Source organism: Pyrgilauda ruficollis, unplaced genomic scaffold, assembly GCF_017590135.1.
Source record: "Pyrgilauda ruficollis isolate IOZ18807 unplaced genomic scaffold, ASM1759013v1 scaffold59, whole genome shotgun sequence".
Taxonomy (NCBI): Eukaryota; Metazoa; Chordata; class Aves; order Passeriformes; family Passeridae; genus Pyrgilauda; species Pyrgilauda ruficollis.
The window spans coordinates 4,503,276-4,521,579 of NW_024527599.1; the positions used below are offsets into that span (position 1 = coordinate 4,503,276).

The 18,304-nt window shown below is 55.7% G+C and overlaps 2 protein-coding genes across 2 annotated transcripts; one reads left to right on the forward strand and one right to left on the reverse strand.

Annotated features, from left to right (window-relative positions):
- Positions 1–546: 546 nt before the first annotated feature.
- Positions 547–11,604, reverse strand: SARM1 (sterile alpha and TIR motif containing 1). Its single transcript, XM_041482897.1, has 9 exons — positions 11,091–11,604; positions 7,774–8,392; positions 6,477–6,689; positions 6,263–6,354; positions 5,019–5,254; positions 4,555–4,648; positions 3,403–3,592; positions 3,192–3,313; positions 547–2,699 (listed from the first exon to the last, which is right to left on the reverse strand). The coding sequence occupies exons 1-9, from the start codon at positions 11,507–11,509 to the stop codon at positions 2,570–2,572; spliced, it is 2,115 nt and encodes a 704-aa protein (XP_041338831.1). The 5' UTR covers positions 11,510–11,604; the 3' UTR covers positions 547–2,569.
- A 1,060-nt stretch (positions 11,605–12,664) lies between these two features.
- VTN (vitronectin) lies at positions 12,665–18,146 on the forward strand. The gene is made up of 9 exons (XM_041482606.1): positions 12,665–12,902; positions 14,592–14,734; positions 15,201–15,320; positions 15,792–16,076; positions 16,183–16,322; positions 16,577–16,733; positions 16,842–16,991; positions 17,512–17,784; positions 17,966–18,146. The coding sequence occupies exons 2-9, from the start codon at positions 14,608–14,610 to the stop codon at positions 18,082–18,084; spliced, it is 1,371 nt and encodes a 456-aa protein (XP_041338540.1). The 5' UTR covers positions 12,665–12,902; positions 14,592–14,607; the 3' UTR covers positions 18,085–18,146.
- The last annotated feature ends 158 nt before the right edge of the window (positions 18,147–18,304 follow it).

Below are 18,304 nucleotides of genomic sequence, written 5' to 3' on the forward strand. Positions count from 1 at the left end.
CAAGCAGTTTTGCCAGGGAAGGTAGGAGTTACAGGTCAGATTGCTGGGCTCAGCCTGGAATTGGCCTCCCTGAGGAACAGGGCATGCTGTGAATGTTGCAGTAGATGTTGGTGGGTGAACTGATCGTGAAGTGAAGCCCTCTCCACACCGTGGGTGCCAATTCAAGCAGCTGCTCAGTGATGTGCAGTGAGCTGAAACCTGGCTCTGCGTGGGGACAGATTCAATGGCAGCTATTATGCCTCATTAAAAAAATTAAACCAAAGTTTTTCTAGGCTGTCCTCCAAGAGTTGCAACAGTGGAGGCATGGCTGGTGATAGCAGGCAGTGTCCCTGGGGGTTCAGTGCATCAGTCCATGCAAAGGTGAGTGGGAAGTGAGGGGTTCCTGCAGGAATGGTGCTTGGCAATGTCAGTTCTGCTTCGTGGTGGCAAGGAAAAGCAAGTGTGAAAAGCCTGCAGGGAGAGAAGCATGTGATACAGACAAAGAGGAGGGGATTTACAGTAAAAACCAGATTTATTAATAATGCCTGATTGAATAACTCCAAACACTTTTGACGTGGCAGAGCAAAGGAATGAGGGAGGGCAAGGACAGAGGAATTAATTTCCTTGGGTCTGCTCCAGCTGGAAGGGCTGGGTATGGGATGCTTTGCCAGAAGCAGGGCAAGTTCATTAAGGTGAAGATAATGATGGGGAAACAGGAGGAGTCACAGTCCAGGCAGCTGGAGCAGGAGATGGGATCTCAGGTCAGGTGAGACACCTGAGCTGTGCAGAGCAAGTAAATCTCCAGTGAGGCTGATTGCTACAGAGCTCCTGGGATACAAGACACAGTCATCTTACCAGGTATTATTGCAGGGAGAAAAGTCCTTAGGACTGTTTGTGTGGGACTGCTCCAGTGGCCATGGAGGCCTTGACATTCAGTTACTGAAGGCTTTTCCCTGAAGCAGCTCACAAGAGGCTTTTATCCTTGGGCAGATTCACCTTTGGGCTCATCTGCTGCCTTCTTGTTACTTATTCTGGAGATTAGATGGATTCTAATTCTGATGAATGCTGGGCAAATATGGCTATTAACCTTTCACTGGAGAGCAAAGATGCCATTAACTGTGAGCTGATAAGAACTATCCATAAAGCACCAGAATTAACTTTATTTTTTTTTTCCCCTGATATGTTTGTGGATCAAAGCCAAAAGAAGAACGTGTTTGTGTTCCTGACAGTTAAAGCAGGGCTCCAGGGAGAGCCAGGAGGAGGACAAGGTGGCTGAGACTCTTTGTTACCTCCTGAAAAGTTTGAGTTCTTCTTGAGCAAGGATGGGAAGAGGAGACTGTTGCTTCTGCAAGGTGATTCATCAGCCTGGAGTGTGGAATGCAGGGATTTGTGCCAGGATGCCCATGGTTCCTCACCTGCAGTGTTGGCAGCAGGCACTGATGGTCCCGGAGCATCCTTTGCCAGCCCTTTGCAAAAACTCCACTTTTTCTTGATGTTTTAATGTGAGGAACTGCAAAAAGCCCTTATGGGTGTTGAGAAGAGGTTGATAGGAAGAAACAAGTGCTACTTGGAATTGCATCCAGCAGTGAGCAGAACAACCCCAGGGAGCTCAGCCAGGGCTGTGGGGGTGTGGTGGTCAGCAGAGAGATTCACCAGCTCCTGCTGAAGGCACAGAGCACAGGAGCAGGATAAAATACAGCTGTGGAGCAGGATAAAATACAGCCACAGTGTAGAATAACTCCACAAGCACAGCAATTAGCATCTTCCCTGCATGGGTTTCAAGTTTTCCAGGGTCACAGTCCAGCCCCCAGTGCCCTGAAAATACAGACCTGATAAAGTGATGAAGCTGAGACTTCAGATGGAGGGAAGGAGGGTATTTTAAAAGCACTTTTTGCAGGGATCCTGCAGAAGCTTCACGTGGTCTAACCCCAAATTTCCACTGCCAGAGGTAAGAGCACAAAGTGGTTTTGCAGCACTGGGAGGTGGAAGTCTTTTGAGGAGGGAAGGAGCTCTTGTGATAAAGGGACATTGCTGGGAAAGATAAAGCACTTCAGAAAGCCCCTGTGGGTTATCTTTCCCAAACACAAAGATTTTGTTAGGGCTTAGTTTTTATTTGCTCTTTCCTGCTCTCAGTTTCTGTCCACAGGAATATTCCTGGGGCACACAGCAGAGCCTCACCTTCCTCTCAATTGCTCTTCTCTCCTTTGTGTCCTCTTACGATAGATTCTCAACACTTCTCCGAGTTTCAGTCCTCCAAAGATTCTCCCTCTTTGGACGTGTTTCTGGGGGAAGCTGCAGCTGCTTGTGGGGGTCTGGATGGTGCCAGTCTCCCTCACACCCCATGCATGTCCTGCCACCCCACAGGAGGACGTGGAAGACACATAATCCACCCCAGAGTCCAGCCTGCCTTGGCTCCCCAGGCACTGGGGGAGTGAGTGCTGGGGCCTGGGGCTTGTGTTTGGAGGGAGAAGAGGGAGCAAGAGCCACAGGTTTTCTCTCAAAGGTGGGAAAAAGTCAGGAGGGATAAATTTGGACCCACACACACACAAAAAGGGGTCGCCTGGGAGTCTGTGAGGCTGCTGTGCTGGCTCTAGCTCTGCCCCAGGGAGGGCAGGCAGTCCAGCCCGTTGTCCGAGCCAGCCGAGGAGTCCCGGGAGGAGCGGCCCTGCAGAAAGCGGATGATTTTGTCAATCGTGGCCTCCTGGTACTCGTGGGACCACCTGTATCGAGGGGAAAAATGGGATGTTTACTTTTCCTGCCGTGTGTGGGGTGCCACAAGATAGCTCAGTTCATTTGGGCCAGGAGCCAGAGACCCCTTTCCTCCTCCCCAGCTCTCTAGGAGCTCCCTTTTCCCCAGGGGTGCTGCGGAATGCCCTGCCAGGCTGGGATGTACAAAGGGAAAGCAGGGGGGGAAGAAACCCAGGTGAGCTGTAAAACCTGCCAGCATCACTGCTGCCTGAGGATGTGTGTCCTCCCAGCAGTGACCCCTCTGTCACCCAGAGGAGTCCCAGCACAACACCAGCAGCAGGGATGTGGTGGGAACCTTTGCTCCCTGCGAGCTCTGGAGCACCTGGAGTGACTCAGTGTCCCTTTGACCTGTTCTGCCACCCTCATCTGTTTGTCCCAATGTCCTCGGGCTCTTTGCTACTCCTTATGCAAGCTGTTCTCCCCAGGTGTCAAGGAACCCCATGGCACAGGTGGCCTTTACTTACATGATACCATTAAATTTCAGGACAGCCCTCATGTCCTTGGGAAGCGTTTCTGGGTCTGGCCACTCAAAATGGTCTGTAACAGGTACAATGTTCTTGCCGGAGTTCAGGGCTGTCACAATCTCCTGCAGGAACAGAACATGCAGGTGCTCAGGCCCTCACCAACTCCCTCCCAACAATGTCCACACAGCTCCCACCTGGTGGCAGCTCTTACCTTGTGCACCCAGTCCTTGCACTCGGGGTCCTCCATGCATTTATCCAGTGCGTTTGCTGAGAGGACCAGCACAAAATTCCGGGCACTCAGGACGCTCTGGATCAGCTTATCCTCAAACTTCCCTGCCTCCAGCTTCTCCACGTCGATGAACACGCTGAAGCCGTGGAGCTGCAGGTGGACCTTCAGCAGGCTGGTGGCAAGAGGGGACAGCACCATGAGGGGACGTTTCATTTGCTGCCTCACCACATTGGCTGAGACACGGTGAGACAGAGGAGCAGGGAATGAGATGCCAGCTCCAGCCCAGCTGTCGGGGCACGTGCAGAGAACACCAGGAGCTCCCATTGACACCCTGCTGTGATCCCCTACAGCCACAGGAGGGAGGAGATGTCACTTTGCTTCCCCTCATCCTCTTCCCTGTTGTATTTGTGGGGTTCCCAGATGAAGGAAGGAATGATAAATCTGCCTCCATGTTCTTAGAAGGCTAATTTATTATTTTATGATACTATATTATATTAAAGAATGCTAAACTAAAACTACACTAAACTATACTAAAGAATACAGATGAGGAAAGGGTCACTCAGTGCCAAAGTGGTATTGTAGCAAGGTGACCCCCAGCCAGGGAATAATGTGCATTGACTCCAGTGATTTCAGAAGGCTGAACAATTGCTTTAATAAGTTATACTATATTATACTACATACTACAATAATACTGTACTGTATATTAGAGAGAAACCCGTGACCCCTTACAGACAGTCACGACACAGCTTTGACCTAATTGGTCAATCAATCAAAACAACCATCACCAGAGTCTAATTAAAAAATCCCTTTTGGTAAACAATCTCCACAACACATTCCACATGTGCTAAACAACAGGAGCAGCAAGTAGAGATAAGAATTGTTTTCTTCTTTGTCTGAGCTTCCTCACAGGCTTTCCCCAGGAGAAATCCTGGGAAGGTTGTGCCTGCTGCTCTCCGAGGAGAGAGCTGTGGCCACAAAGTGGTGGTGACAGGACTGGGAATTGGCCTGTCCACGTGTGCTGTGTCCCTGTTTGCCCTGCAGTTTTGGCAGCCTCTCCCTCCTCCCCATGCCACACTTTTCCCACAGCTGACCACCCACCTTCCCCCGGGCTTCTCCCTTCCCTGCAGGGCTCACCTGGCCAGCTGCGAGCCGGTGCTCCTGCGGTAGCTGATGAACACGTCGGTGCCGTCGGACGTGGTTTGCAGCGTGATGGGGGAGTGCAGCGTCTCTAGACAGCACAAAACAAACACCAGCAGTTACAAACCGCCCGGCAGCTCACCCCAGACACCCCAGGGGAGTGAATATGGGAGGGGATTTGAATATTAGAGGACTGGGGGGAGGAGGAGAAGTGTTTCGAAAGTGTTCTATTGTGGATTGTTGTGTGTGTGTAGTTTTCCCCTTCCTTTTGTGTCTATGTAGATTAATAAAGTGTTGTTTTTTTTCCCTCCATTCCCAAGTTAGAGCCTGCTTTGTTCTGTTCCCGGGTCACATCTCACAGTAACCATTTTGGGGAATACACCTCTCATGGGGGCACTGGCACTGTGCCAGTGTCAATCCATGACACCCCTCCACCCCCTTCCCTGCCGGGGCAGGCGCACCCCGGGCCGCGGTGAGGATGCGGACGCGGTGGAAGCCGGTGCGGATGTGGCAGTCCTCCTGCAGCTGCTGCTCCGTCACGCGGTGCAGGAGGTTGCGGTCGATGCCGCAGGTGAGCAGGTTGTAGGTGTACTGCCGGAATTTGGGGTCGATGCCCCCCAGCCAGTCGGCCAGGTTGCTGCGGTCGCAGGTGGAGTAGTTGGCGAAGGTCTTGAGCTCCGTCAGCTCGCGGAAGAACCTGGTGGAGGGACAAAGGCAGCGCTTGGAGACACGTGGTGCCGCGTCTTTTACTGTGGGGGTTTTGGAAGGAGTTTAGATTGAGTCAGAGACGGGAATTCTGAGTTGTTTTAGGGGATGTGGTTTGTTTTTCTTATCTTCTGCATAGGCAGGATGGGTGAGTTCGGCTCACATCTTTACCGCGTGGTTCAGAAGGTCACAAGACTTGCAGCTGCAAGATTTATTGGCCAATAAAACACTGCTAACAAGGATATTTATGCTTTTAACTTAATCCTTAAATATTTTATCTTATAGGCTCATGCTACAATGTAAGTTTTATTAACCAATTTTGTTATAACACACAAACCTACAGTACTGCATTCTAAACTTCTTGTTTACCTCTGTAACTACTTTTATTTTTTCTATATCTTAAACTCTGAAACTCTAAACTTACCTCTTCTTAACATGTCTCTACTTTAAACTATAAATCCACATTCCCACTTCTAGCACCTAAGTTTGGAAGCTTTTCCCAAGGTCTCAAATCAAATCCTATGTTTAATTCTAAGCTTTGGCTTACAGGCCCAAAGTTCTGAGAGTCCCCTGCCTTTCAGATTCCAACATTTTACCGGCTCAGGAGGGAGTGCAGCTCCACACTGGGGTGAAGGATGAGCTCCAGGGACAGGAAACAGAGGAACAGCTGCATGGGAGTGCTGGTCCTTGGGACACTGAGGTGTGAGGAGCTCAGCTAGGGGTAAGTTCCCATCTTTTTGGGTAACTTGCATGATCCCACCTGCCCTGTGCCATAGGTGGTGTTTCCCCCACCCACACCTCTGCTGTGCAGTGGTGCCACTACAGAAATCTCACTGGGACTGCAAAAAGTGCAGTGGAAAAGCCCTGGCAGTCCAGGTTTTGCATTGGAGGATCTCCATTCCTGTTTTTGTGAGAAGGGAAAGGCAGAGACCTTGTCCCTGGCTCTGCCACTGTGGTGATGGCCCTGAGGGAGTCCAGTGTGCCCTGGTGGTGGTCCTACCTTTTCCGAGTGATGCTGGAGTCCATCCCCAAATCCTTCTGCAGCTCCTGCTCTGTCAGCCTCAGGAGAATGTCCCCATCAACCTGGTGATCCTGCCAAGAGAAATCCAGGCTGGAAAGCTCCCAGGAAAAGCTGGGTGAGACGCTTACACCTCTGCTGCAAGATGGGGCAGAAGTGTCCATCCCTGTGTCCCTCCCCCAGCACAGAGCCCTACCAGGAATCTCTGGCAGTATTTGTTGAACCCGATCTGCTGCAGCCACGTCTGCACCTCGCAGGACTTCCAGTTGGGAACCGTGGGCAGGATGCGCCGGGGAACCTCCTCCCCTATCATCCGCAGCACCTTTTTGGCCAGGGAGGAGGTGGTGCTGCTGGTGGAGTAGCACACAATCCTCTTCAGGCTCTGTGTAGCCCCGATCTCACTGAAAATCTGGGGACACGAAGGGAGGAGATGTCACTTTGCTTCCCCTCATCCTCTTCCCTGTTGTATTGGCGGGGGTCCCAGATGAAGGAAGGAATGATAAATCTGCCTCCATGTTCTTAGAAGGCTAATTTATTATTTTATGATGCTATATTATATTAAAGAATACTAAACTGAAACTATACTAAAGAATGCAGAAAGGATACTTACAGAAGGCTAAAAGATACTAATGAAGTCTCTTGACTCTTTCCAGAGCCCCAGCACAGCTTGGCCCTGATTGGCCAATAAAACAAAACAATTCACATGAAACCAGTGAAACAATCACCTGTTGGTAAGCAATCTCCAACCACATCCCAAAGCAGCAAAACACAGGAGAAGCAAATGAGATAATATTGTTTTCCTTTTTCTCTGAGGCTTCTCAGCTTCCCAGGAGAAGAATCCTGGGCAAGGGGATTTTTCCAGAAAATATGACTGCCACACTTCCCAACAAGATGTGCTGGGCCAGGAGAGAACCAAGGTGTTTGGTGAGCAAAAGATACCGAGGTGTAGCTGCAGCTGTGGTTGTGGGTCCCAGGATGAGGATGAGAAGAGATGAGAATGAGAGAGATGAGAATCTTGACTCCATGTTTCAAAAAGTTGATTTATTATATTATATTCAAATGCTATACTAAAACTATACTAAAAAGAATAGAGAGAAAGGATCCTTCAGAAGGCTGGAATGGAAAAGAATGGAATAGAATGATAATAAAATCTTGTGACTGCTCACAGCCTCGACACAGGTGGCTGTCATTGGTCATCAAGTGAAAACAATTTCACATGCTGAGTAAACAATTAATCACAGAATTTCTAGGTTGGAAGAGACCTTTAAGATCATCAAGTCCAACCCATGTTCTAACACCTCAACTAGATCATGGCACCAAATCTCCAAATCACATCCCAAAGCAGCAAAACATGGAGAAGCTGAAGCTTCCCAGCTTCTCAGGAGAAAAAAAATCCTGACAAAAGGATTTTTCATAAAATATGTCTGTGCCAACGCAGCTGCGGCGCCCCTTCCCTTTGTCATCGCCTTCCTCCAGGCCAACCTACCCTTTACCTGTGTTTTCTTCTGCCTGGCTTTGATGGCAGCCTCGATGCAGAGGTAGAAGGCGGCGATGCACTGTGCCTCCAGCCGGGAGCTGTCCAGCAGGGGCACGAGGCGCTGCAGGTCCTGCGCCGTCCTCCCCTGCACGTTGTCACCGCTGCCCAGCATCTCGCGGGCGAACCGCTCGGGGTCCAGCGAGGCGATGAAGGGCTCCACCAGCGCCAGCGTCCCCGAGCGCTCCACCTCCTTCTCGATCTCCTTGTTGGTGGCCAGCACCGTGATGGCCAGGCAGGCGTGCAGCCGGATCAGCTCGTCGTCTTTGGAGAAGGCCAGCGGGAAGAGCCACTCCGCCGCCTTCTTCTCGATCATCAGGCGCTGGTTGGCCTGGCCCCCGTACATGGCACAGTTGGCCAAGGCCATGGCGCAGTGGCGCAGCACGGCGGGGTCCGTCCAGCGGCACCAGTACAGGATGGTGTCCAGGCCTCCGTCGGAGATGAGCTGGAAGCAGGTCTCCTCCGTGTGCTTGAACATGTGCTCCAGGATCCCAGAGACGCTCTGGGCCAGCTGGGGGATGTCCCGCTCCTTGGCTAAGTTCAGGATTACGCCCAGGCCGATGCGAGCGATGCGGTCCCTGTGGGGAGGAGATGGGGAGGAGGGGCAGGTGGACGTGAAAGGGGTGACAACAGTGACTGGTGTGGCCCATGCCTTGGTGACATTTATCCCAGGTGTTTCCCTGTAGGACACAGCTGCCAGGCAGGCAATGCAGCAAGGTGCAACAGGCTGGTGTTGGAGGAACCTGTGTGGGTCTGATGGAAGAATTTGTGATGGGGTGCACAGCCCAGAACCACCTCAGTGGATGCTCTCATGCTGGAGGTAGGATCTTCGTAGCAATTAACAGGCAAGGTGGGTTAATGCCAGGCTGGAAATGGATCTGCTGGGCCAGCATTGCTGTGGTGTGGAGCTGTTTTGTGTTTGGGACTGAAACTTGTTTGTCCCCTAAGCGCTGCTGTCAGTGCTGTCAGGACAGGGCTTTCACACCTGGATGAGCAGCCAAGCAGCCCTGTCCACAAGTGGGACACAGGGGTCTGTCTGTCTGTCCTGGGATGGCAGCTGGAGGGAAGCTCTTTATTTCCTCACCCTGCACTCTTCTGGAAGAGAACAGCAAGAGCCAGGGGTAGGTGGCCAAGGGCCACCAGCTGCTGCTTAGCCATGGCTGGTCTTGGGAGGCCTGTGCATAAAATGACACCTGAATGGGGCTGTGCCTTGAAAGTGCAGCGAGGAAGGGGAAAATCAGAGTCATAGAATGATTTGGGTTGGAAAGGATCTGAAAACTCAGCCAGGTCCAAACCCCTACCATGGGCAGGGACACCTTCCACCAGACCAGGCTGCTCCAAGCCCTGTCCAACCTGGCCTTGGACACTGCCAGGGATGGGGCAGCCACAGCTGTCAGGGCCTCACCACCCTCTGAGATGAGCTCTTGGCTCTGCTCCCATGAGCTTCCCTGGGTGGCAGCTCCATTCCTGCCCTCAGCAGAGGCTGTGTGGTGCTGGAGCTGCTCTGTTAGTGGCAGCTCTGGCACGGGTGCCCCATGCCCTGCTGCCCAGGAGGACAGTGGCACGCTCAGTCCCCAGCCACGGTGGGGTGATGGCACGCCAGCCTCTGTGCTGGCAGGCAGGAAGAGCATTTCTGGGAAGCCTGTGACCCACAGGGCTCTCACTGACCTTGGGGTGGGTTTGACAGGAAATGTTGTGGAGAGCCCTGGGAAAAAAAAAAAAAAAAAGAATCCCTCAGGCTGGGTCTGGCTGTGAGCCCGGACTCAGCCATGGAGCTGGATGACAAACACAGGTCCCCAACTCCCTCCAGCTGCAGATGGAGCCAGGACCTGTCCCGCTCCCAGCTAAACACCTCTGCTGCTGGGCACAGACTGGGAGAGTTCTGCAAGAGAGAGGCTTGGGCCCAAAGGGGAGCCCCACACCTCCTGGGAAGCGAGGGGCTGGAATGCCATGGCTACTCCAAGCCCATGGACTGCTCCTGGAGCAGAAACAACAGCTCCAGCAAATGCTTTCTCTTGCTAAGGAGCTGAGTGCTGAATGCAGAGCATGCCAGTGATGATTCCTGGGATTAAATTCCACCCTAATGGGCTTTCCTGATTTAGCTGCTGCTTATTTTTGCCTGCCAGTGCATGAAGTGAGGCCCAGGCTGCGAGTCCACAGCTCCAGCAAGAGACATCCCTCAGAAAGCTGGAGAAACTCTTCGGCCAGGCTCCCTCCACATCCTTTCCAGAGCCCTGGCTGGGCTGGGCTGGGGTGCTCTGAGGGAGGGCAGAGCTGGCAGGGTGCATTTGGGGTGTTGGAAGGGTGAGCTGCGTGTGGGTGCTGTGATTTGGATGTGTCAGGCGTGCACATGCACCTTTGTACACACACACACACACACACACCGTGCCCATGCTCTGACAGAGACATCCCAGCACCTCTCACCTGTCCTGGGCAGCAGCACATGCACTTGAGCTAGGGGCTGAGGGCTGCTGGCCAGCTGACCCCTCCTTATGGCTTCATCCCAGCCCTGGTCAGCAGCAGGGAGGCTCTGGGAGGTGGCTTTGTCCTCCTCGTGCTGCAGTTATGGCCAAAGGAGAGTCACGTCTTGGCCTTTGGGTCAGATGCTCTGACTCAGCTCAGCCTGGCTGAGGGGGCTCAGGAGGACACCCCAGTCCTCACCAGCACCCCTGATCCTCCTCCTTCCAGCTGTGGGGGAAGGGAGCAGCCCATGGCCATTGCCTGGACACCAGCACTGGCTGTGGGGGGATGTGGTGGGGATCTGAGGGGTTTGTGCAACTGAAAGCACCCACAGCAGGGAAATCTGGGGGGCTGGGGATGGGTGAAGGTAGATGAAGGCCAGGTTGGATTGATTCGAAGCACCCTGGTCTGTGGAAGGTGTCCCTGCCCATGGCAGGCGGTTGAGATGAGGTTTTTAAGGTCCCTTGAAGCCCCACGGTACTGAGGGGGCTCAGGAGGACACCCCTGATCCTCCTCCTTCCAGCTGTGGGGGAAGGGAGCAGCCCATGGCCATTGCCTGGACACCAGCACTGGCTGTGGGGGGATGTGGTGGGGATCTGAGGGGTTTGTGCAACTGAAAGCACCCACAGCAGGGAAATCTGGGGGGCTGGGGATGGGTGAAGGTAGATGAAGGCCAGGTTGGATTGATTCGAAGCACCCTGGTCTGTGGAAGGTGTCCCTGCCCATGGCAGGCGGTTGAGATGAGGTTTTTAAGGTCCCTTGAAGCCCCACGGTGCTGGGGGCTGGCAGGGTCTGAGGGGCTCTTTGCACACTCACCTGTTCTCCGCCACCAGGATCTGCTCCAGGAGTTTTCCTGCCTGGCACTTGGTCTCCAGCTCGGCGGTGTAGAGCAGGTTGAGCAGCAGGTCCAGGCCCCCCTCCAGGCGGATCACATCGCACAGCACCTTGGCCACGTCCCTCCCCACGGCGGGCATCCCCCAGGCCTCCTCCACCAGCCGGAACACCTCGGACAGCGCCGCCCGCAGCCCCTCGGGGCTGGCCGCCCGCGTGGCGTGGGCGACGGCCCGGCGGAGGACGGGCAGGACCCGCTCCAGCGCCTCCCGCGCCTCCGTGCCCACCCCGGGGGACAGCCCGCCGCCCGCCCGGCTCTCCCCGCCGGGCACCGCCAGCCGCTCCGCGCTCGCCATGGCCCGGCACCGGCGCAGGGCGTGCAGCGACAGCAGCAGGGCGAGCATCGGCGGCCGCTACCGCCGCATCCCCGCGGCCCCCCGCTCCTGCGGGTGGGGGGCACGGGACGGGGGGGATGCGTCCCGCTGCCCCCTCTGCCCTGTGGGGATGCGGAGATGGATGCGGAGCGGGATCCGCCTTCCCCGAGCCGGGCTCAGCATCCCGGTCCCCGGGGCTGATGTCACCGGGAGCAGGCGCCGCCTCTCCGAGGAGGGGCTCGGTGCCGGCAGCTGCGGCCCCCTCCCGCTGCAGAGCCCCCCGGAGCCCTCCTGCCACCAGCCCCGGAAGGATTTAGCACAATCGTGGATGTGGCACTTGGGGACGTGGCTCAGGGGTGGGCTTGGCAGTGCTGGGATAGCGGCTGGAGTCGGTCTTAGAGGGCTTTTCCGTCCTAAATGTTATGTTTTCCATCCTAAATGTTATGTTTTCCATCCTGAATTTTAGGTCCTGTGATTGTGGCCTTTCAGCGCTTAAATAGGGCTCATTAATAAAAGGGGAAGTGATTTTTTACACGAATAGATACCGATAGGACAAGGGGAAACGGTTTTAAAGTAAAATGTGAGAGATTTAGATTAGATTCTAGGAGAAAATTTTTACTTGTGAAGTGCTTGTTCAGGGAAGCTGCGGATGTCCCAACCCTGAAAGTGTCCAAGGCCAGGCTTGAAGCAACCTGGGACAGTGGAATGTGACAGGATTTAGAACTAGAAAATTTTTCATTTTCAACCCAAACGATTCTATTCCACAGCCCTCCCTGTCTGCCCTGAGCTGGGGCTCGCCCTGCTGTCCCCACAGCCCACATCCCCCACGGTGCCCGAGCTGCTGCTGCGGTGTCACCCCCATGCCAGGCAGGGACCCCCACGCTGATTTTGCAGGACACCCCTTCAGGACCCTCTGTGACCAGCGAGGGGGCACAGGGGGCAGGGAAAGGCCACCAGGCACCGTGCTGCTCACGGCAAGGCTGTGACCACCCTGGCTCGGTGTTTTGAACCCGTTCGGTATCAGCAGGAGGCAAATACCCATTGCTCGGTGGAAATTCAGAGCAGCTCTTCTGGGTGGGCTCTGGATTTGCATGATAAAAGAAAGAGCAGAGGCAGCCTGGGCCTCTTTTGTTTTCTCTTTTCCAGGCCAGACGTGCTCAGGGCAGAAATGCTTAAATGCTTTGGGCATTTCTCGGATGTGCTGGGAGGAGCAGCTTAAATCCTTGACTCCAAAACCAGGTTGTTGCCAGGTCAGCCTGAGACTTAAATTCGAGTTGATGTTTGCATGTGACGGAGTCGCTGATAATCCTCTCTGAATCCACTAGGAAGGGACAGAGGAAAGGGACATCATCCCACAAGGAAGGACGGCGAACGGGGCACCCCGAGCAGCGCAAAACTGCGGGAGAAGCTCGGCACAGAACCAGTAAGGAATTTCCTGATAAATTACTATTAATCAGGGGTAACCATAAGGGCTGTTGCAGTTTAGAGCAGCAGAGGGTTTGCTGCCCGCGGGCAGCAGAATTCAAACCATTCCCTTAGGCTTGTCCTGACTAGCCCAGAGAGCTGGGCTTTGTTTTGCTTTTAGTTTTGCTTTGCTTTGCTTTTTTTTTTTTTTTTTTTTTGGGGGAGTTTTCAGACCCAGCAGCCTGGGCTCAGGAACTGCAGCGGTTCCCAGCCTTGCCCTGGGGGATCAGCCCCATTTCCCGGGTTTTCCTCACTGGCTCTGCTCAGCCCTTGGCTGCAGGAGCTCCCCGGGGCCCCTTTACCGAACCAACCCCTCTCCTGGGATCTGCTCCTGGCAGGGAAGGGCTCGCTGAGCCTTCATGGCTCTGTGGCTGGTGGTTGGGAACCTGGAGCAGCAGGAGGGAGCTTTGTCTTAGCTGATCAGCCAAAGCAGCTCAGACAATGCCCAGCCCTTCTCCCCCAGAGCCTCCAGCAAGCCTGAACCCCAACAGGGCTGCTGTCCCCCAGGGCTGGTTCAACAGGGATGGGACGAAGCCCTAGTGCAGCACTGGGCTGGTGCTGGCATTTGGGGACAATGCCAGCCCTGCCATAGCTGAGGCCAGGGGACAAGGAGTGGGGTGAGGGCTGCAGGAGAAGTTCTGCCCCAAAAGCTGATGTCTGGTAGCTGCCCTCAGCTCCCCAGGCCTTCCAGGTGGGAATGCCTGTCTCAAAACCAAATAAAGCTCTTTCCAGCAAGATGCCAGGAGCAGACGATGCCAGGAACTGCCTGTGTGTGAAAGACCCCTGGAAAAGTGGGCACCCTGCTTGGGTTTCTCTCCCCCCAAATCTTGCATCACGTAAGGCCCAAAGCTGCACCACTGCTGCCCGAGGGCTGGGACAGATCCCTTGGAGCTCCTGTCCCAGCAGAGGCAGAAGAGGCAGGATTGCTGCAGCCTCGTCTGCATTTGCTCCTTGCCCCGATTCAATAAACATCCCAGAGATATCAGGAGCTGCCAAAACAGCTGAGTCGACATTAATTAGTAACTGAAAGATTGGTTGGAAAGGGAATGACGGGAGCAAAATACACAGGCTTTTGTTTGCCTTCTGCAGTGAAAGTGCTGAGGGCTCCTGCCCCTGGCCACTCACCTCTGGCCTCTGGTCCCCAGGCACTGAGGTGGCACCTGCCCCATCCCAAGCCACCCTACCTTGGGGCTCCCCACATCTGTTCCCAGCCCTGACATTGAGAAAGCTGAAATCCCAAGAATAAGTCCTCTGAAATGGTGATATTTTGGCCAAGCATAAGCCCAGGACTTTTCCCTTTGTCTTCTGAGCATTGCTCCCCCATCCGGTCTCATTTGGGTTTTTGGCTTTGCCAAGACCAGGCTGGGAAACAGCTGGTTGCTTTTACAGCATGAGGTATGTTATGAAATGAGTGTGGCACGACCTCAAAACTGCTTCCTGGCTCTGTCTTTCTGCTGTCCCTCCCCACTCTCTGTGAACAGTGCCCAACCTGCACCGGGGCTGGGGAGGAGCTGCTTACCCTCGTGGCAGCCCTGTCCCCCTGCAGACATTCCCAGTTCAGTGTGGGCTGTGGGGGAAGCTGGGTGGGTGGTCATCTCTGTCCCTGTCCCCTGTTCCGACCTTGGGCTGTTTGCTTTCCCCGGGGCAGGCTGAGCAAACACTGGATGCTGGGGCTCTGCCGTGCTCCAGCCCGCACAGTCGCAGGAGGGCTGCGCTCCCGGACACCCAGCATGAGGCTGCTCTTCCCTGCCCTCGTGCTGGCCCTGCTGGCCACCACCCGTGCTGCAGAAGGTGAGCTTTAGCCAGCCAACACCTTGCCAGGTGCTTTGGGGATGGAGAAACAGCAGTTCCTGGGCTGACGGAGGGGCTGGGCAGCCCGGGCAGGGTGGGGAGGGAGCGGGTGGTGGCCACGGCCGCATTGGCTGTACCCTGCAGGATGGGGAGAAAGCAAGTGGGTAGCACACGGGTGTCAGTGGTGCCTTGGCAAATCCCTGCCCATCACAGCTGGGCTGCCAGCACGGAACTGGGAGCATGGCACAGCCCAGTCTGTGGCTCCCATCCCAGCAGGACCTGAGTGGGAGCAGGGCAAGGAGCTGCTGTACCCCTGGGGATGGAGTTGACCATGAAGGGGAGGGGTACCCCCAACCAGGACATCCCCAAGTTTGTTTTCCCCCATGGGGCTGGGCTGGAGGGGAGGCGTGGGCCCCACTGCCCCTCTCCCCATTACCCCTCCTGAGCTGTGGGGTGGCTTTTGCAGACTCCTGCGAGGGCCGCTGTGAGGAAGGCTTCGATGCAGGGCACAAGTGCCAGTGTGACACCCTCTGTGTGTACTACCAGAGCTGCTGCAGCGACTACTCCACCGTCTGCAAAGCCAAAGGTACTGTCCCCATGGCCACCCTCCTGGCCAGGGCACAGGGGTGGCTTTGGGTGCTCCACACTGTGGGGTCTGTGCTGGGTCAGCTCTGCACCCACCTGTGGCTGAGGGGTGAAGTCAGCACCAGGATTTGTTGCAGCGCAGGGGGTTTTGAGAGCTGGCTCATCACCATCTGGAGCGTGGGATCTGTGCTAATTGGATAGATTGGTTAGGAGGAAAAATGTCTGCACTGAAAGGGTGTTCAGGCATTGGAGTAGGCTGCCTAGGTGGAATCACCATCCATGGAAGTGTTCTAAAAAATGTGCACTTGTGGCACTTGGGGACGTGGTTGGCAGTGCTGGGTTAAATTGGACTTGATGATCTTAGAGGCTTTTCCACCCTTAATGACTCCACGATTCTATAAATCTCTGTTTCCTGGGAGGGAGCATCTCCTGCACCCAAACCCAGGGGGAACCAACCTGCTCCCTCCTGCAGTGACCCGGGGAGATGTCTTTGCCTTGCCGGAGGATGACTACCTGGACTACAACCTCACTGTCGACTTTGTCACGGACGAGGCGCCCGTGGCAGACCCCACAGAGCTGCCCACAGCCCCAGTGCTGGTGGAGACCACACCAGAGAGCAAGCCAAACCCGGAGGAGACACTGCCAGAGGTGCCCAGCACCACCCCAGATGCGTCTGGGGAGCCTGAGGAGCTGTGCAGCGGGAAACCTTTTGATGCCTTCACCGACCTGAAGAACGGTTCCCTTTACGCTTTCCGAGGTACTTTGGGGACCTTCCCCAGGCACGTGGGACCTGCTGCCATGCTGTCACCCTGTGCTGGTGTCTGCAGTCCCTCCTGCTGCCCCTACCTCTCCTCTCTCCCTAGGGAAGTACTTCTATGAGCTGGACAAGACCAGTGTGAGGCCTGGCTACCCCAAGCTCATCAGTGATGTCTGGGGCATCGAGGGCCCCATCGATGCAGCCTTCACACGCATCAACTGCCAGGGCAAGACTTACCTCTTCAAGGTGGGCTGCAGGGCTAGAGGTACTCCCAGAGTGTCCAGCATAACCCCACAACCCACCCTATAGCCCCTTCTGGCACCTCCCAAACACCCACACACACAGTGGTTGCCGGAAACCCCAAATCCCTGTGATTATTCTGGGACCCCAAGCAACCACAGCCTCGTGATGGGGGTCCCCAGCATCCCCTCGCTGATCCTGGCAGACCTGTGGCTGGGGGATGTTGCACCTATGACCCCTCTCTGTCCCCCACGCCCCAGGGCACCCAGTACTGGCGCTTTGATGACGGAGCCCTGGACCCTGGGTACCCACGGGACATCTCCGAGGGCTTTGAGGGCATCCCCGACAACGTGGATGCAGCGTTCGCCCTGCCTGCCCACAGCTACCACGGCAATGAGAGAGTCTATTTCTTCAAGGGTAAGGGGGGCAGCTCCCTGCTCCTGGCACAGCCTGGCACCACTGGGCACAGGCTGGACACCCCTCCAGTGCTCGTTCCCTGCTAACACGCTGCTCATCCTCTCCTAGACAAGTACTACTGGTCCTACGACTTTGCCCAGCAGCCCACGCAGGCCGACTGCGAGAAGTCCTCCCCCTCCACGGTGTTCAAGCACTACGCCTTCCTGAACAGGGACAGCTGGGAGGATGTTTTCCAGCTCCTCTTTGGCGGCAGGATGCGTAAGGGCTGGGCCAGACCCGGGGGGAAGGGTTGGCAGTTCCCAACAGCGGGCACTGACAGGGCACAAGGCATCAGACACCCAGGGAGGAGAGACTGATGTCTGGAAACAAGGGTGGGCAGGATGAGCCATCACATCCTGCCCAGGCCATGCACAGGAACCCCCCAGGCCACAGCTGCACCTCCCACAGCGTCCCAAATCCCACCCTCACAGCCCTTATGCCCCCCATTACCAAACCAACCACCAGCTGCCTCACACCACGGTGTCACTGCTGGGGACTGTTTATTGTCACTGGAGCTGGAGATGCCACAGCAAAACCCCAGTCCTGGGCAGGGGAAATGAAAGACAGAAAGGAGGAGAAGGGGGCTCAGCAGATCCCAGCCATGGGGGGCACTCCTGGCTCAGCCTGGCCTGTGTCACACATCCCATCCAGGCTGGGATCCTTTGGAGCAGCTGCTGGGTGCTGCCTGTGAGCGTGGGCTCAGCACACCCCTCTCACTCACCCTCTGCTCCTTTTCCAGCTGGGGCAAATGGCCCGTGGTACATCAGCCGGGACTGGCGGGGGGTGCCCAGCCGGCTGGACGCTGCCATGGCCGGCAGGATCTATGTGGCCTCCCACCAGCCCCGCAGGAGGAAGTCTCGCCGCCAGCGCAAGAGGTACAACCACCACCGGTCACTGAACTTGGGATTCTGGAGCTGGCTGCAAAATGACCCCGACTCGGCAGGTGTTGAAAGCGATGGGCTGTCGGGCTCCACGTGTGAGATGCTCCAGAGTGTTTACTTCTTTGTAGGAGGTGAGTCTGGTCTGGCAGGATCCGGGAATGATGCGGGACCAGGGCTGCAGGGGCATGGGGAGAGCTCCTCTCTCTCTGCAATGGCTCAGGGCTTTGGGATGCAGTGGGAAGGTGCTGGCAGTGAGGGCTGGCAGCTCCCCAGAGCTGGGGACAGTCCTGACTGCCACGTCCCCTTCCCCAGACAAGTACTACCGTGTCAACCTGCGCACCAAGCGCGTGGACCTGGTGCGGCCGCGCTACCCCCGCTCCATCGCCCAGTACTGGCTGGACTGCCCCCAGCCCGGGGAGGACAGCACCTGATGGGATCCCTGGAGACACCAGCAGCACAGCCCCAGCTAGACAGAAATAAACTGTGAGGGCCACGTAGGCTGGAGAGCTCTGTCTGTCCATCCATCCAACCGTCCGTGCCGTGGTTTGTGCAGTCCTTGCAGTCCAAGGTCCCATGTCCCCAAGGGCTGTGGTTGTCCCCCCCAGGCTGTGCCAGATCCCTGATGCTGGCCCCATCCATGGCGTGCCTGTG